At 34.2% G+C, this 18,983-nt stretch overlaps 4 protein-coding genes across 4 annotated transcripts in view; 1 reads left to right on the top strand and 3 right to left on the bottom strand.

Annotated features, from left to right (window-relative positions):
- Yip1d1 (Yip1 domain-containing 1) overlaps window positions 1-7,199 on the bottom strand; it is a 106,815-nt gene extending 99,616 nt beyond the window's left edge. Inside the window, exons 1-4 of the mRNA XM_008194624.3 lie at window positions 7,054-7,199; window positions 5,512-5,614; window positions 3,914-4,086; window positions 3,826-3,860 (exon numbers count right to left, since the gene is read on the bottom strand). Of these exons, the coding sequence (XP_008192846.2) occupies window positions 3,826-3,860; window positions 3,914-4,086; window positions 5,512-5,609 (306 nt within the window). The 5' untranslated portion in view covers window positions 5,610-5,614; window positions 7,054-7,199. The remainder of the gene's footprint in view (window positions 1-3,825; window positions 3,861-3,913; window positions 4,087-5,511; window positions 5,615-7,053) is intronic.
- Window positions 7,200-12,468, bottom strand: LOC661879 (gastrula zinc finger protein XlCGF57.1). The gene is made up of 3 exons (XM_008194621.3): window positions 12,351-12,468; window positions 12,098-12,299; window positions 7,200-12,050 (listed from the first exon to the last, which is right to left on the bottom strand). Exons 2-3 carry the CDS (start codon window positions 12,278-12,280, stop codon window positions 10,536-10,538), a joined length of 1,698 nt encoding a protein of 565 aa, XP_008192843.1. The 5' UTR covers window positions 12,281-12,299; window positions 12,351-12,468; the 3' UTR covers window positions 7,200-10,535.
- Window positions 12,469-12,481: 13 nt separating this feature from the next.
- Window positions 12,482-17,331, top strand: LOC100141551 (zinc finger protein ZFP2). The gene is made up of 2 exons (XM_001812517.4): window positions 12,482-12,742; window positions 12,790-17,331. Exons 1-2 carry the CDS (start codon window positions 12,608-12,610, stop codon window positions 14,275-14,277), a joined length of 1,623 nt encoding a protein of 540 aa, XP_001812569.1. The 5' UTR covers window positions 12,482-12,607; the 3' UTR covers window positions 14,278-17,331.
- Arl1 (ADP ribosylation factor-like 1) lies at window positions 17,135-18,210 on the bottom strand. The gene is made up of 4 exons (XM_967932.5): window positions 18,042-18,210; window positions 17,763-17,979; window positions 17,593-17,704; window positions 17,135-17,544 (listed from the first exon to the last, which is right to left on the bottom strand). Exons 1-4 carry the CDS (start codon window positions 18,043-18,045, stop codon window positions 17,335-17,337), a joined length of 543 nt encoding a protein of 180 aa, XP_973025.1. The 5' UTR covers window positions 18,046-18,210; the 3' UTR covers window positions 17,135-17,334.
- Window positions 18,211-18,983: the final 773 nt, after the last annotated feature.

Below are 18,983 nucleotides of genomic sequence, written 5' to 3'. Positions count from 1 at the left end.
ATTACGTAAGTAGCAGCTTATTTCTTATTAGAAGATACTTTTTCATTAACCTGAATTGTTTCCTAATAATAAAAAAAGATATTTCACTTGTAAGTAATATAATATAATGTTGTATATTTTAGTTTATAAGCCCTAACAAGTAAATATTTGGATAAAATCCCGTTTTTTTTTTAATATCAAACTGGTTTTATTGCAACAACACTTTATTCATAATTTACGTGACTTCAAACTTAAGCAATTATCTAAATAAGTACTACTAAATTTTACTTTTACTTTTGTAATTTTTTTTTTGATTTTCAACCAAATATCAGAAGAAAAAATATAAATAATATTTATACCCACTTGAAATTAACGGCAACTAAATGTATAGACACTAACAAAAATGGGCCATGATTTGTATTTGACATTGTTTACCATTCAATTTTAAATTATTATTAATAGCGAAAGGATGGCAATGTTATTCTAACAAAGGTGGATGTTACAGTAGTAGATTCTAAGACAAAAAGTTGAATAAAAACAATTCTTGAGTGGCACAGATTATTAAAATATATAAAGAGCAAAGTACAATAGTTATTGAAAATCTAAAAGATCACGAGTTGTGACACAAAGGCTACTTCAACATTTATTAGTAAAAATTTTTAAAAGTTGCTGCAGAGGTACTTTAGGAGAAATGACTGTTCTATGGAGTAAAGAAACAAATTACAATTATTGCTCTTAAGAATGTTGTCGCAAATGGATAAAAACAGTACTTGGGTCTTATTAATAAGGAAGATACAAATAAATAACAAAATATTACTTCTTATTCCCTCTTTTTAATTCTATCGTTGAGCTATTCGTTGAGAATGGTAATTATTGAAAAGTGTAGCGATTAGCTACGTTTTAAAATTTGTTGCTAGATGGCAGTGCATCTTTTCATTTACGACTAAAGTGTGTCCTTTGAAATATAGGTAGTTCTATGTTCACTTAGCTTTTCAGACGGTTCAGTTTAGTTTCTTAATTTTAGAGTGATGTATAAAGTACAGTGCGAAAATTGAGAGTTGAGCCGTCTAACGCATGTAGAAAATGTAAAATGTAAAAATGCTTCGATAAATTTTGTCGTATATTTACAAAACTGACTTAAGAATTATTGCAGTGTTTTTTGTGATAGGGACAGGTGTTTTTCATTTTCTACATACGCTAGACCGCTTAAGTGTTTTTTAATCTCACATTTCCTACAAAAAATAGAAAGTTTTACTGTTGATTTATAATGTTAAAGACTTAAAGCACTAATCATAAAGTTTTTTTTTTACTTTTAGACACTATATGATCTAACAAAGTTTCAATTTATTATGTTTACAATATCAGAAAATAAGAACTGCCGTTCTTGAAACTTTAACTTTATGAATTAACAATAAAGCTTTATATTTCTTTTCAATAATACCCAATCATAACTCACTGTTGCTCAGAAAAAAAGGCAGAGAACTCTCTGAGCCAAAGTAAGTGGTGGTGGATACTAATAAGACTGAAAAATTATATCCCAGGGGTATTTTTATTTTATATGATGCAGTATACTTGCGAAACAATGCTGCGGTAATTCTTATATTAAAGTTATGTCTTGACCACCAAAGAGTCCAGATTTAATTATTATAGAGTGTTTTTAGCATGAAATGAAAAGTTATCCTAGAAATTATTCTCAGTGGTCATTAAAAGATTTAAAAAATAAAGTAGAAAGTGTTTGGAACATTACAGAGTCGTTAAAGTATATGAGAAGTAATTCGAGAAAAAAATGTCATACATTATTAATTTTCTTTTTCTCTAGTTGTCAGACATTACTCCTATTTTTTTGTCTTAATTTTATGTTAAATCTCAAGTGCTTTAATGGTTATTTATGTAACAAGTTGTAAAATGAGCATATTTTTTCACTAGACTGCAACACGTTGTGTCATTTTGCATAGTGTTTTATACAAAAAGTTTTCCAATTTTTTGCGATTACAATTTAAAAAAATCAAAAAAACAAATAGTGATAAAATTAAGCACATTTACCAACTAAAATGACATATCATAATGATTGTTTTTCACAAACAAATTGGAAAAAGTAGTTTAGTTTATAACATAAGTTACAAAATAAACGTTACTTCTTCAATTTATACTAACTTGTTTTTTTTATAAACATTTGTTAACTTGACGTGCATTTCCTTTGCCCCAAACGTTTAGTTGTTAGGAGGGTAAAAATCGGGCTTTTGGTTTAATCTTTATTTAGCAGTGCATTCGCTTAGCCGTCCTAATAGATTAAGAAAGTTTGCCGGATTAGGTCCAATAAGCTGTCTTTAATTTTTCCATAAATCGCGGTATAACTGGGCAGTCGTCGTAATTTTTCAATGCTAAGTTTAATTTATTTTTAATTAAGGAAACGGTGTGTATGGCAGCGTGCCAGCAGCGGCTTCGTTGTTGGAAATTGAAGCGATTCAGGAAAGCTAAAGAACACTTTGAAGGGTCTCCACCTCCAATCCAAAGTTTAGTAATTACTGCAGTGTAGAACAGTTTTTATTAGGCAGCTGTGTCAAATAGACGACCGCCTACCGAATTAGTTGATTCCTTCGATTAGTTTAGTGACATTTTCTTGCACCCTCGACGAAATTCCAACACCACAGTTGGTGGTCATGTTTGCTGACAGAGCAATTTATCCATCAGAGAAAAAAATAGATAACTGACGCATGTCGGGATTATTTTACACGATTTGATATTGCAAACCGACATGTTTGGCTCATAATATATGCAATATGTGACATATTGCGATGAGCTCACGCACTAGATACATCCCCTAATTGACTTCCAGATCTTGAACTCCATCTGCATGAAACACTAGATGTTTCCATAATTACACCAAAACTACAGACAGACACAGTCATAAGCTAATCCGACTACAACACAACACGAAAAACACTAAATTACCCACTACCAATAATTCCAATTATGCGACCTTTTAACAACATTTACTCATTTAAAATCTTCCTGGACGTACCATTTTTTACATTTGTGACATTTAATTTCGTCATTTTCCGTAAAGTGTATAAACATGTATTTCACGAAGAAAACCCAAAGTAGCCTCCATAAATTCTCGCTTAATTAAATACTTTTTAAATATGTGGCGCATTCGCAAAATATGAGTGCTAAAAAGTTACGACAGGTAATTGCATTTCTCGATAAAATTTATATTTTCCATTATTGTCCCCTCATTTCGCTGGTAACGATGCACCGAAGTACATAATGATAATTATTTCGCAGGTTATTTCGAATTTCATTACGCTTTAATAGAAAGGAGGATTAGAGACTGCATTTGCATCTGGTCAAAAGCGGGAAAAGAAAATTGTTATTTAAAATCAATAAGACAAAAAGTGGGACGGAGAGCAAGTCAAAACTTTGATAAAGCAAAAGCAAACAACAGTTAAATGTTTCCCAGGAGTGGCTGCAACTACAACTCTCAGTTTTTAACAAGATTTGCTAATTGGATGCGAAATAATTCGCCCCCGAAAAATGCGAAATCAGTTAGAGGCGCTTGAACTCACTCCAGTTTGAAACGTCATCGGATTTCCGCGATTGCTCCGAGTGCGCTGTTTGTTTTGCATATTTTATTAATCGCTTGGCACAAAGGCCAGAAACGTGACGAATTTCGGATAAACTGTTATAATAAAAGGCAAAAAGCGACGAGAATCGCAAAAACTTCGCGATTTTTACGGGTTATAGCCGAGGGGAGCAACTTTCCGATATTAAACCCTCACCAATCAATATTTTCCGGCGCTATTAATTTTCTATCTCCCAAAAATACAAGCAGGATTTTTGACTCACCTTTTGCACGATAAACTCGGGATTAATGCCCAGCTCTGCAAAAGAATTAAAAGCAGTTGGAAAAGTGTGGACAAAACGGTATAAATACCCTCAAGTAGCGGCGGCTCATCCTCGAACTCGCCCCCTGTGCCGTCATAAGCTCGGCCTTGTCCAGATCCTCCATATACATCACCTGAGTAAGGCACAGACGGGTTTAGGTAAGGATTGGACTCGTAAATATTGCCAGATACGTTCGGCTTTCCTTCAAACGATTGGAAGTTTCTGCAACAAATGATTTATCCTGGATTTTGCCGCGATTTTTAATTAATATTCAGTCAGGATCACGCTGAAAGAACTAATTACACAATGCTGTACTCAGAATTAAAACAACGGAGGTGGATCTAATGCGGAAACAAACCAAAAAAGCGGACGAGCTTTCATACATCAATTTCACTGTTTCGGAATGATTGTGAATGAAACCAGGCCGTAATAATGAATTATTTTTGAAGCAAAATTCGACAGTAAACAACTTTAAGGTACTTAAACGACTCCTCTCGCCATAAATCTAAATTTATACCAACGTTTATATTAACACGTAACAACCCTTTGTTGACATAAATAAGGCCCTGCGTTAATATTTAAGTGCGCAAACATTTCTCTTCGTTTTTGAAAATAGAAAAAATGCTGAACTTTAATTTGTAAATGCAAAAATTTACAAAGCCGCTCCAATAAAACTGGAATTTTCATCCCGTGTCACTTTTTCCGGATGAATATTTATAAAATTAAGCTGAATTTTGCATGCGCCAAACATAAAATCTGCATAAAGACTGCACCGAATAATTAGGCGATCGTCCCATTTTGACGCATTTTCGAAACGCCCTGGCAATGAACTTCACAGCTTATTCGCAGAATAATTTTAATTAAATTGCTTGGTTGGTAATAAATCTCTTTATTGTTGTCGCTACTGCGTTGTAATATTTTTTGAGGCAGTCGCAACACAAACTAGTTTCATCAACTTTATAGTCTGTAAAATTTTGGGAACATATTCGGCCTTTCTTAAATAATGAAAAATTCATTTTGTCTAGTGCAGAACACTGGCACAAAGTTGCACGATCGATAATTTCAAAGTAACAAACCGATGTTTGTATTGCAGCCAGTGAGATTAAATTAAAACAATTAGAAGTCTGAAAGTGCGATAAATTCCCTAATGAAGTTACTAATACAGACACAACTTTTTATGTCAAAAGTTGCGGCAAAATTGAATAACTTCTAATCGCATGGCTGGAATCTCAGTAAATAAAATAACGATACAAATTAATTTGCGATTAGAAAAACACGGTCCAAAGATAGCACAGATATTGATTGGCTCGTGATTAAGGAAACGGAAATTAATAGCTTTTCACTGTCGAAGCGAAACGTGATATATAAGAGGAGATGGATAATTTTGCACTGCTATACAGCGTAATATAATTATTTTGCAGTATAACGAAATGAAAAAATTCTTTGACCGGAAAATGTCACAGATTTTCGGCTTCCAACCCTATTCCTATCACAAAAGATTATACCTAGTAACTGTAATTCCACTAAGACCACATTAGTGAAACAAAATATTTTTAGCCCAAGCTTGCTTTCAATAAAAAGCTGCAAAGCTGAATCAAAGCTTTGAGTGGTTTCAATAACTTCACAGGCACAAAAACTTGTACTTACAATTCCTGCTGGAAGTCCTGCTGAGGGGGCATTTCGAAATTGTATGAAACGTCCTGCTGCTGACGGAAATAGTCGGGCTGGTCTCCAAATCCAGACATTATCGCTGAAATTTTGACGACTCCTTATTTCGTATTTTATTAAAAATTAAAACGACTTGGGTAAAAGTTTTAGTCAAGTGTTCTTGGAGATTTTATTACACTAACACACAAACTATAAAGTTGGTTTTATTGTCCTGTTTTATTTTTTCTAGCAAATGTTAGACGTTATACGGAACTACAAAACTCGATACAAATGACTGCAATATAAGTTAATCTAATTTTGTTTGTTATTATAAAAATAAACTTCCCAGAATTGAGACAGGATGCGACAGAAATTATAAAACGCTTTTAATCATTTATTAAACCATTTCCTTATAAGTATCGATTTTATTATTATAAATTCATCGTTGTGAGACACTCCAGGCTGCAGGTTATATACTTAGTAAATATCTGAACAGTCGTGGCATTTACCAGATTTTTTGTAGTCATCATAAACGTAAAATTTCTTTTAACGAGCTTCAATTTTATTTTAATCAAAATTGTTAAACACCCTAAATACAAGAGGGTCGCAACGAAATTTGCCGCCTGGGGCAAATAAAATTTATGCCGTCCCGTGGCAGGCGACGTAAGACGTTTTGAGGCATAAAATGAGCTCTTAAGAACAAATAAAAACAAAAATTTGAGAAAAAAGTTTTGAAAGCTCAGTGCAACAATTTTCAAGTTTAAACAAAAATTTTCGAAAGTAATAGCACTTCAACAGGCATGAGAATCTCGACGCAAAGTTTTTATTGCTCTTTTCTAGCGGATATTTTATGCTAGAAGTTATTTCTGTAATAAGATTACATACGGAATCTTTATACGAAGTAGTTGCACAATTTAAATCGATTTAAACTTATAACAACTTAAGTTGAAAACATTTACACAACATCGACGCGAATAAGTTTGCTTAGTTGAATATTACGGAAATTGTCAAGTGAGATTTGAAGGGAAAAAACTCTCTAACAAGATCAAGTATTTTTTGAGAAACCGAACCGAAAAGTTTATAACATTGTTACAGAAACTCGCGTTTATTTTATAAATTGTGGCGGACAAAAGCTGCAATTTATTCTTTAGAGGGCTAACAAATGAGATAATTAGCCGGAACATCTTTGCCACTTCATTATTTTTTGTTTTATTCATGGCTAAATAGCGCTTCACCGCCTTCAAATAAGCGGATTTAAAGTAGGTTTGCTCGCGGTACACGTAGTTGTTGCACGTTCGCTGCATAAACCACAATAATGCATTATCGAACAAGGGTTTAATTTAAGGTATTACTATAGCGCCTGTACGTTGGAAAATCATTCCAAAACCTAGGCCAAGTTTAAAAGAGCATATGCAACCAAGAATACACCATGTGCGTACACGTAACCGTAACGTTAGCAACCTAACCAAAAAATTGACAGGTTTTCATAACAAACTCGATTGTTTCAGGTTGGAAAAAAAAGGAAAAACGTTTTTTACTTACCTTGTGACAGGTTTCAGAAAACAATAAATGTTCTTCTTTCAAATACTCTTAAAATTTTTTTAATGTTTAATTCTTAAACCACACACGTTGCAGCACTTGTACTTGTTCAACGTCATCAGTAGAGGATGGGGTCAAATTAAAACACATTTTTAAAATTTCTATTTTTATTTGTTATTATAACATATAGTTACAAGCGAAATTTTACAATTTTATTGCAATATTTAACTTAATCGCAGTTGTACACTTGACTGCTACAATTAAAATAAGAGTTCTGGCACTAAATCTTAGAAATAATTGGTCGGCAAATTTAATTACGCCCGAGTTACAGTTGTTTTTGTCAGATAACGCAGCTTTAGAAAAATAAAACTGAACGATGAAAACAATGAAATGAGAATAATGAGACTACAATTCAATGAAACCTGTCGCTGATTCAATTTACAGAAAAGTATTATTGATGGAAATATAGGACACCACCTCTGACATTTTGCGCTTTCAAATACGTGGATCAATTAAAGCCACAACGACGTGTTGAAATTAAATATTTAATATATCTCCCAACTAAAAAACATGGAATTTTGTATTGAATGAAAATGTGGTCAAGAGTGCTGTCAATGAAATGACAATACAAATGTCAAATTTGACAGGTCACGAAACATACGTTTATGAATTTTCAGAGCACTCTTGACCACCTTACAATTTTCTCACACACAAAATTACTTTATTTAATTATGTTACATTATAGCACTTTTTCTCTACTTGCAACGATTCATTTTTGCATTTGCCAAATCAAGACCAAATAATCGTTATTTATTAATTATTAGCTGTTTCAAACTATAGAAATGCCAACGTCGCATTTTACCGAATTATTTTTTAAATAAGGTTGATAAAAACGAAAAATATCTACTAATGAAACTAAATTACATTAGCTATTAATTTTTTTGAAGAGCATGAGTAATTTATAAGAACTAACCTTTATGGGCAATGCGACGTTGGCATTTCTATAGTTTTGAAACAGCTAATATATTTTTTATAAGTTTGGAAAAGGATTCATAGCAAACGAAACGGATGTGCATGAGCAATGCAATGGAGTTTTCACAAGAGGAATATACAATATTTTTTGTGCTGCCTTTTAAAGTAACAGATTTCTTAGTATTGAAATATATATTGTAACTGTATTGGACGAACAATTTTAAATGGAGTTGCCAACGTTGAAACAATTTGACAATTGATTTTAATTCCGAATGAACTTTAGTTACAAGATTATGTTGGTATTATTAGCTGCTTCGAAACTATGTAAATGCCAACGTCGCATTTTTTCTCAAAATTAGTTATTATAAGTTAGTTATGCACTTAATGGCTAATGTAATTTATAGTTGCAATGAAAGATCTAATCAATAACTACTTTACACTTTTATCAACCTTATTTAAAAAAATTATTTGGTAAAATGCGACGTTGGCATTACATAGTTTTGAAACAGCTAATAGCTAAAAATAGCTAAAAAATAGCCAAATAAGGTTGATAAAAATGTAACATAGTTATAATTTATCACTAGAACTATCAATGAAACTATAAATTACAATATTTAACTTTTTGAAGTGCATTAACAACTAACTTTTCTAACAACTAACTTTTCCAGAAAATGCGCCCTTGGCATATCTAGTATTGAAACAGCTAATACTCAATTTATTACTAAACATGTCAATTATCATCTGTGATGTTCGAATTTCAAATGCAAACTCAATTTTTAAAAAACGGAAATCCCACACACATCAAACAATTTGTAGACAAGGGTATTGCAAATGAAATGCTGACAACAAAATCCGAGGGTAGATGAAGCAAAATATCAAAAATTCATAACATTGACGATGCCTTTCAACTGACATGTACTGTCAGAATGACAATATGTTGACGACAAACCTTAAAATTATTAGCTGTTTCAAAACTATAAAACGCCAACGTCGCATTTTAATGAATTATTTTTTTAATTAAGATTGATAAACATCCATTTTTGAATACATTGTACATAGATTTGAAACAGCAAATAAACACTAGCTTTGGTTTTGGTTTGTAAAGTGATTTTTGCTTGAATTTGAACGTAGGTAAAAAGTGAAGAATATTTAATTTTCCATTACAAAGTGTTATTAAAGCAAATACGTAATCAAAGACTATAAGTTAGTAATGGATCATAGCGAACACATGTTGGGTTTAAAAAAAAGAATAAATTAGTGAAGTGTACTTTAGGATAGATTTTTTCCAATGAAAATAGTACAGACTATTTATAAAAGAGTGTAGTATCTCAGAAGGTTCTAGAATTTGAATTTGCCCCATTTAATTATTTTATTTTTATGATATTTCTAAAAAGTACCAACTTTTATCTACTCAGGCAACCAGTGAAATTCAATTTTTCATATACTAACATTGTTCGTTTTTTTAGGAAGAAGCAGCAAACTTTTAATACCTACTACGATCCTACATTCACTTATAGACAGAATGTAGTTGATTATACATGTAAAGAAAAGTTGTTCATTATCTACGAGTGATGTGAATCACGTGCAGATAATGCCAACTTTTTTTACGTTTATAATACAACGTTTTCTCTTATAGGTACATTGAGGTATTTTTGTTAAATTTTTTCACCGATAGAATAAAAAATCACCAAATAGCCACTTTACTCTGTCGTATAAGATAAAAAATAACTAAATAAAATAATGTACCATAGTAACCGCTTGTAGAATAAAAGGTACTACCTCTGCTCGTATCTATAAGCAACAACATTATTAATACCAATAAGAAAAAATCATGTAATATTTCGGTAAAGTTACAAAACTGCACTTAAGATTAATAACTGTTGATACATTTAAGCATAATGTGTTTCAAAAGGTAGGCTTTTCAATGTCTTTGTAATAATTTTACAATAAAGTAAGTGTTTTTCTCTAATCTGTCAACATTTGTTCCTTGCGCCAAAGATACAACAGTCATTCCGTATGTAATGCATTTCCCGCCATTTAAGGTTACTGTTTTCAACCTACCTCAGTGGCGCCTCCAACGGTGATTTTCGAATATTCGCAACCATTTGTTTTGTTATATCTGAGACCTGATCTAATATCACCAGCAACTAAGTTGTCCTAAGCAGTTATTTTTTAGCTAAAGGTTATTATTTGTATTTTGCAGCAGTAGGGTTTTTTGCTGACTTTGGCAGCACAAAAAATTGATTTGCTAAAAGGTGTTTTAAACATAATTTAAACTGAAACAGCGATTCTCTTGGAGAATAAATAAGCCTAATAAATCGCATTAAAAATAAAATAAATGAGATAATACTGAAAACTTATATACAATATAAAAAATTCGAAAAGCAAGTCAAGCCGGTAAAAAAATCAACTTCTACCAATTACACAACTTGATTACATGAGTGTTTATCCGTCGACCTACCACAAAATTATTGTTATCACAGTTCAGCTACACCAAACAACATTGCACCGAATTATAAATTGATATATTTCTTATGCTTTTTATTATGCGCCGAGAGATCGGACGATGTCGTAAACCTGCGATCGCAAATTGTGCAGGAATACGGTTTTTCCCCCGTATGTATTCTAATATGGACTTTAAGCGACGACGACTGCGTGAATCTCTTCCCGCACGTGAAACACGTGTACGGTTTTTCCCCCGTATGCGTGCGCATGTGCTTTTGCAAATACTGGTGGCGCGTAAATTGCCGATCGCACACGGGACAAGTCGAGAGGTTTTCCCCCGTATGTGTCCGCGTGTGCTCTTGCAAATACGCCGCCGTTGTGAATTTTTTATCGCACGTCACGCAGGTGAACTTCTCACCCGTGTGCTTCATCATATGCGTTTGCAACTCAGACGCGTAATTGCAAATTTTATCGCACATTGTGCACTTGTAAGGCTGTTTTCCCGTATGTTCCCGCATATGCACGGTCAGTTGGGACGAATGCGTGAATTTCGCATCGCAAACTTTACAACTGACTTTCTCACCGGTGTGTTTACGCATGTGGACGTTAAGATGCGACGACTGTGTGAACGATTTACCGCAAATAGAGCAAGTGTACGGACGTTCACCCGTGTGTGTTTTAATATGCGAGTTGAGGATGTAAGTACTTGCGAATTTTTTGCCACAAGTGACACAACTGAACGGTTTTTCCCCGGTGTGTGTTCGCATGTGTACTTTCAAATCGGCAGCTGTGAGACACCGCCGGTCGCAACAAGTGCACGCGTACGGTTTTTCCCCCGTGTGCGATTTCATGTGCATCGTGAGCTCGCCCTTGATCGTGAAACGCTTGTTACAAACGGCGCATTGAAACGGTTTTTCCCCCGTGTGGCGTCGGATGTGTTCGCGCAAATGCGACGAGTGGTAAAACCGTTTCTCGCAGTATTTACACTCGAAGGGTTTTTCCCCGGTGTGGGTGCGCATGTGAATGCGCAGATTCGCGTTTTTTCGGTAGTTTTTACCACAAATTGTGCAAGTGAAGGGTTTAACGTCCACGCCGTCCTGATCGGGAGTCGGGGGGCGCACTTGGATCCCCGTTGTTCGCTTGATGACCTGGCGGGGCTGCACTTGAATTTGGATTATTTGGGGGGGCTGTTGTGGGGGCTGCTCTTGATTTGCCAAAAAAGTTGCAGTTGAGGAGTCAGGGCTTGTACTTTCGGACCCAGCCACTTCAACCAATGTCTCGTTTTTAGTCAAATCCTCATCATTGTCGAGGAAATGCTTCAAGTGGAGATACTCCGCATTTTGAGGCTCCTCCACACTTATCGGAATTTCATCCTGGGTACTTGTAGTTATCGTAAAATCAAACTTTGTGGGAGTTGTCAGGGTCCTAACCCCCAGGTTTTTACTGTCCTCCTGCAGGTGAGTGATATACCGGTGCAAAGTATTGTCTGACTGGAGACAAATATTGCGAAAGTCGTAAGCAACCCTCAGACGTTCAATGCAAGTTGAACAAATCAGTGACGGTAACCCCTCCTTTTGCCACATCTAAATACAAAATTAAGACCACATCACTGTAAACGAATAGGACTTACAACTTCAGAAACGCAGGACAACAACTTGTCGCAAAACTTTATCGAGTCATTATCTTGGGCACTTGTCGGTGTTAGGGAGCAATCGATGCGTAAACACGCGCGGCAACAATCCGCAACGTTTATTATGTTGTCCATCGCAATTCCATTGGAATTTCGGTCTTCGAAAGCGATTTCTTCAGACATGGAATTAAACAATTATAACCTTAACAAAACGCAAACGTCAAGTTTGGTAAAAAAGCCACCACCAACACACCAACGAGAAAATCCCTACGGCGTTTTCGGCGATTTACGCCCAAGCTGGGGGCCCCGCCTGCAATTCACACACGCCAGTGCTTCAATTAAGAGTTATTCAATCGATTGACATCGTTTTGTAGGAATTATCAATAGAATTGATTTTTTTTGTTGGTGGAGCAAGGGCGCCACCTGCCGATGTGACATCTGTCAAACAAATGTTTATAAATAAACAACAATTTACTGGTGCTTGAGGCACCCTAATGTTAATTTTGAAAAATGAACAGTGTGTTCCAGCTAACGGACTGCTGTCGCACTTGTTTGCGCGTTGAAAGTGCTTTAACCCCGTTGGATTCGGTCGACTCCGACAATATAAAATTATGTGATAAACTTGTTGCTTGCATTTCGGATATTGTAAGTTTTCGTAGGTAAAAACCCCGTCTTTAATGTTTCTTTACCAGGCTTGGACGAAAAATGGATACTCCAACTTGTTGTGTTCGAATTGTATCGAAAAACTCCGGAGTGCGTACGAGTTCCGATTATTGTGTATCCAATCGGAGAACACTTATCAGCAGTATTTTTCCCAGGAAAAAGTCGCCTCTTACACAAATTTGGACGACTTTCAGCTGACTAACACAATTCAAATCCAAGGTGCTGTCATCGAAACTGTTAAAACCAATGATTTCCTAAACCTGAAGCATTTCCTTGACGATGACACAGGAAATAAGCCGCCGGAGAATTCGCGAAGTGCGTCCCCAGATTCAGTTGCCACTACTGGTTTTGCAAAATATGAAAAAATCGTGAAAAAAGCGGTGGTGCCAACCCGGTCTGTGAAAACCCAAACGCAGCCTTTGCCCCAATATCCAAGTCTGACTCCGGCGGCAGCACGGCTGGAGGCCCAACAAAGCAAAACCACGATTATCATAGAAGACCCCTACAAGTTCACGTGCGAGCTTTGCGGGAAAAAATACGCCAAAAACGCCAATCTCAAAATTCACATGAGGACTCACACCGGGGAAAAACCGTTCGAGTGCAAATACTGCGACAAGAAGTTCTATCACTCGTCGCATTTGCGGGAACACATCAGGCGACACACGGGGGAAAAACCGTTCCAGTGCAACGTGTGTCAAAAACGCTTCACGATCACTGCAGAGCTGACAGTCCACATGCGAATCCACACCGGGGAAAAACCGTACGCGTGTAATTGCTGCGAAAAGCGCTACATCAAAGCCAGCGATCTGCAGGTGCACATGCGGTCGCACACCGGGGAAAAACCCTTCGCATGTAATTATTGCGATAAAAAATTCACTTCGGGTTATATACTGAATTCGCACCTGAAAACGCATACCGGAGACCGGCCCTGGCAGTGCAACATTTGCTCAAAGTCGTTCACTCAATCGTCGCATTTAACAGTCCATATGAAGAAACACACTGGGGAGAAGTTCGTTTGTAAAGTGTGCAATGAAGAGTTCACCCATTCGTCCCAATTGACGGTGCATATGAGGCAACACACAGGCCGCCAACCTTACAAATGCACAATGTGCGATAAAATTTGCAATTACGCGTCTGAGTTGCAAACGCACATTATGAAACACACTGGGGAAAAATTCACGTGCATAACGTGCGATAAAAAATTCACAACGGCGGCGTATTTGCAGGAACATACGCGGACGCACACTGGCGAAAATTTGTTCAATTGTACGTTGTGTGAACGCGTTTTTACGAGAGCAACCTATCTTGATAAACATTTAAGGACGCATACTGGCGAAAGGCCTTTCGAGTGTGAAATTTGCGGGAAAAAATTCACACAGAGTAGTAGTCTCAATGTACATATCAGGAAACATACAGGGGAAAAACCCTACACTTGTAATATCTGTAATAGGAGTTTTGCAACGTCGTCTTACCTATCCGTTCATTTAAGGAAGCATAAAAAATATATTAACATGTAATTATCTCACGGAGGACTAATGCATTAGGAGGCGACAGCGCACAAATCGAACAGTAATTTTATCGAAAGCAATACAATGTAAGTCTGCTAAAAGTATACAAGAACTCTTAATTTATATGCATAAACTTTGGGCCAACAAATGGTGAAAAAAAATTCTGGTAAAAGTTTTTTAATTACCGAGATAAAAACACCACTAAACTTTTTTGGGAACAATCGACATTTTATTTATTGTTTTTCGTTTAGTATAATAAATATAAAAAAATATATACAATAAAAATTAGAACAAAAGAGTTGTCGACAACTATACACATGGACTTTCTGATTTTGTCTTATTTTGTAAGGAGTGATCGTTTTTTTTTTCATTTCTCTCAGTAGTAATCAGCTTGACAACATTTACTAACATCAAATTCCAAATGAAAAAAGATTATAAAAAACAATTACTCCTTACAAAATAAGGCAAGTACGGACAAATAAGGCCTTTTGGATGTAATTAATAATTATTTTTTGTTGGTAACATTTGAAGTCTTCTTTTTAACATCTGAATCCTAGATTATGAACACTATTTTAAAACAAGATTCCCACAGCAACGTGTTTTAAATTAAAAAGTTCTAACAAAAAAATTTTTAAAAACTTGTGCAAACGCTTAAAGTTCTTAGGTGTATAGTCTTCGAACTCTCGAACTTTAAGCTCGTGTTTTCGCACTCGTATTATTAATAACTATTGTCTATAACTTTTTTATTTTATTTTTAAAACTCTATTATTTAATATTTTTAAATTTTGAATTCACGAGAAATATAAAAGAATGTATACTACCAAAGCAGTAAAAATATTTAGTTTTATTTTTTTTAAACTTATTGGATTATTTGTGCAAAGAAAAATTGTTTTATTTTACTTATTTTTTTATCTCGAAAACCAAAAAACTTTTACTAATACTTCGTTTTAATTTTTAACTTCGTTTTAACTGTATTTTTACTGTATCTCAAGTATTAATAATCATACAGAATTCAGCGTTTGCCATTAAATCCTCATAATACTTTTCCTTTATTTATTTTTTTTTCAGAATTTTTCTAGGATTTGCTTATTAAAATAAATTTAACAAAACTCAAAAAAAAACTAATTAATTACTTAATATTAAGTCGCTGCAAACATTTATTATTTCTTATGTCACTATAGAACAAGGGATACCTACTTATAAAGAGTGTTTCAAAATTAACGAATTCTGAGTTCTGAGCGTTATAGAGAGATTCTAGGCTTCCCCACACATATACATTGTTTAGAAGGTGCACTTTGTATTGGTTTTCTTCAAATGCAGGCTAAAAGTTTCAATGTTATTTATATACAGGGTGCTCAAAAACTGGCGCACCAACTCAGTGGTACGTTATTGAGAAGCAACTGCAGATTACAGGAAAAATGTTGAAAAAATTCCTAGAGTCATATTTTAAGAAATCTGGAGCTACAAACTTATTGTGTTAACTTCTTTAGTTTATATTATTTTTTTATGTTTTCATGTTTCATACCAGGTAATCGTCCCGTAACAAAACGATGAATAATTATTTTTAAATTTACTCTGAGACTTTAACAGTTTTTTTAATTTAAAAAAATTAAAATTCATCCAAAAAATCACAATGTGTAGATGTGCCAACACTGGGAATTATTTCCTAGGAAACCGCTTCAAAAATCATTTATTTTTATTGTTGCTCAAATTCTATTGCGATCATGACTGTTAGACAACGTTGCCACATATCATTTATCTAAAATCCGTTATTTATCATTAACTTTAATACAAAGAATTTTTTTACTATTTTTACCTTTATATGTAACCAGTTCTCTGCCACACACCGTTGAGTTGGTGCGCCAGTTTTTGAGCACGCTGTATAATAATCACCTGCACCCTAAATAACAATAAACACTGAAACTTTCAGTCTGCATTTCAAAAACTGATCCTGAAACCAATGTATCTTTGTGGGGAAGCCCCGAATCTTTTTTTATATTTAGAGTGCTAAAGTGATTCTTTACTTCGAACTAAGAAATAGTATGTTGTTTTGAGCAAAAAAGGTAAAAAAATGTCGCTAGTCCCAAAAAATAATTATGTATTAAAAACTCGAATGAACATAATAGTTTTGGGGCTACCCACAATTCTTCTTTTAAGTAATGGTTGTTTCGATATTTTTATATTTTTTATTAGAAAGAAGTGCACAAAAGTTCTAAAAAAAATGCATATACGTAGAGAAAAACGTTAATTATTCAATGACAAACGTTGATTACTTTGCAACTGTTAGTTTTTGAGATATAGTAAAAAATACTTTTAGCAGACTCAGCTTGTATAAAAAACTACAAACTTTCTGTCCGCTTCAAATAATTAATGAATACGGTTAAAGACAATGTATTAATAACGCAGTTGTAGAAAATATAAATAAATTTGACAAATATGCCGAAATTAAATTAAATAAAAAGCCTGAAAATAAAAAAATCGTAATTTTCACCGGAATCGAATTTGAATAGAAATTGGTATTTTGTATTTTTGACACAACCAAAAAAAAAAAACTAACGAATTGTTAAAACCGTTAAATAATAAAGAAATGGCTCCAGGGACTTTTTGGAAGAAAATTTGATTCTCTACTCCTGTTTACTGTTCCTTTAACCGTATCACAAGGCTTTAGGTACTATTAAATAGTTTAGGCTCGAAATATTTTTGTATTTACTACTAATTTTTTGACTTTTTAAAGGTTGTTTCGCCTCCTAGTTTTAGTCCTCCGTAATAATTTTAAGGATAAAATTTATTTTGTTGCTGCTGCTTGGCTTGACTTTATTTATTTATCATATTTTTATATTGTAAAACAATAAACATACCCAAGGAATCAGTTTTTGAATGACATCCATATTTATTAAGTTCTATGATACAAATGTATGAAATATTAAATACTTTGCGTAACGTAACATGAACATTGGAATGAATCAAACTGACAAAACCAGCCGTGAATAAAATTTAGAGAAACAGCAAAATTATAACTTAAAAACGTATTATTAAAGACTAGAAATATAGTGTGATAATTTACTGTTATTTTTTATTTTTTAACGCATTTGCCAGCCATTCCATCGCCATATCCAAGCCCTCACCTTTCGTAGCTGATGTTTTGAATATTTGAAACGTTCTATTTTTTAGTGCTTCGAGGCCGAGCGCTTGGTGAACTTCTTTTAACGACATGCAACCTGGAATGTCTTGTTTGTTGGCCAAGACGACCAAAATTGCATCTCCTAATTCCTCCTCCTACAAAAAAAATTAAAACATTACCTACCAGAAAAACAAAATTAGTACCCTAAGCATGTGAAACAGCTCATCTTTGGAAATTCCCATTCGTTCTTTATCGGCCGAATCCACCACATAAATAATTGCATCTGTATTACTATAATAACACCTCCAATACGGCCTGAAACCCACACAAATTGCCACGCGCTTAATTAATAAATAATAAACCTCGCACTCACCTTATACTCGTCTGACCGCCCAAATCCCAGACTTGGAAATTAAGATTTTTGTATTGTACTTGTTCAACGTTGAACCCAATGGTTGGAATAGTCGTAACTACTTCACCTACTTGTAATCTATACAAAATGGTAGTTTTACCGGCTCCGTCCAAGCCCAGAATCAAGATCCGCATCTCTCGAGCCCCCAAAAGGCTTTTAAAATAACTAAATAAAACTCCTGCAAATGTTTAGATAACCTCCAAGTCACTTTCATCGCTCGAAAACAGCCAAATCGCTCACCCATTGCTTTCAAATTAAGTGTAACGTGCAATTAATTAGATCGTTGTAACAAATCACTAATTCATTTTTTAACTTAGTTCAAAATAAAAAGTTAAAGCCTCAAATTTTCACCGACCTGACGTGTCGTAAACATAAACTGGCGAGCTGTCAAATGTGCAGGCTGGCCAACTGCTACGTAACGCAACACAACGTAAAAAAACAGCTAATTTTCAATTATTATGGCTGTTAACCACATGTTTGCGTAATTATCGCAATTACTGTCGTTACACTTAATTTAATAATAACGGGGTAATTGGATAATTATTGAAAACTGTACAGTTGACGTGGGGGAATCCCGTAACCTATCAGGTGTTACGATTGGTAGCGCTTTTTTCATTTCAAATAATAATAAATCTTAATTCTTTTCTCTCGAATTAAACACAATAGAAGAGCAGCAAATCTCACGAGAAAGTAAAATTAATGACACAAATAAGCCACATAAATTCCATTTCAAAGCTTTAAAAAAATAACAACAGCTCATTTGCATTTTTTGACGCAAATAGGTCACAAATTAGGTGTTCTGGTTTAAAGAATTCTCTCTAACTGCCGCCACAAAACCATGAAATACGTAAGAAAAGTAAGTATGAAAAGTTGTAGTAACAGATTTTTATGGAATTTAAAATGCAGATATTTTGGAAGATAAAGATTAAAATCCAATTAATGCAACAACCGTCAATAAAAATGCTGTAAAAAAAACTCGTTCGTGAAAGACGTCTGTTTTGCAATAAAAATGATAAACAAACTTTTAAACGTGAATACAGATGCAAAAACATAGTTTCCTATAAAACAGATCGCACTACCACACTAAATTGTGGTCAATGAATTTTTACAACAGAGCAATTAATTACATCTTTAAATTGATTTGGAAGTATTCTGAACTATTTTTATAACAAAAAATCTTCG

The sequence above is a fragment of the Tribolium castaneum genome, chromosome 9 (genome assembly GCF_031307605.1).
Source record: "Tribolium castaneum strain GA2 chromosome 9, icTriCast1.1, whole genome shotgun sequence".
NCBI lineage: Eukaryota > Metazoa > Arthropoda > Insecta > Coleoptera > Tenebrionidae > Tribolium > Tribolium castaneum.
The sequence above is the reverse complement of the archived record's forward strand: the minus strand, read 5'-3'. Positions and strand labels throughout refer to the sequence as shown.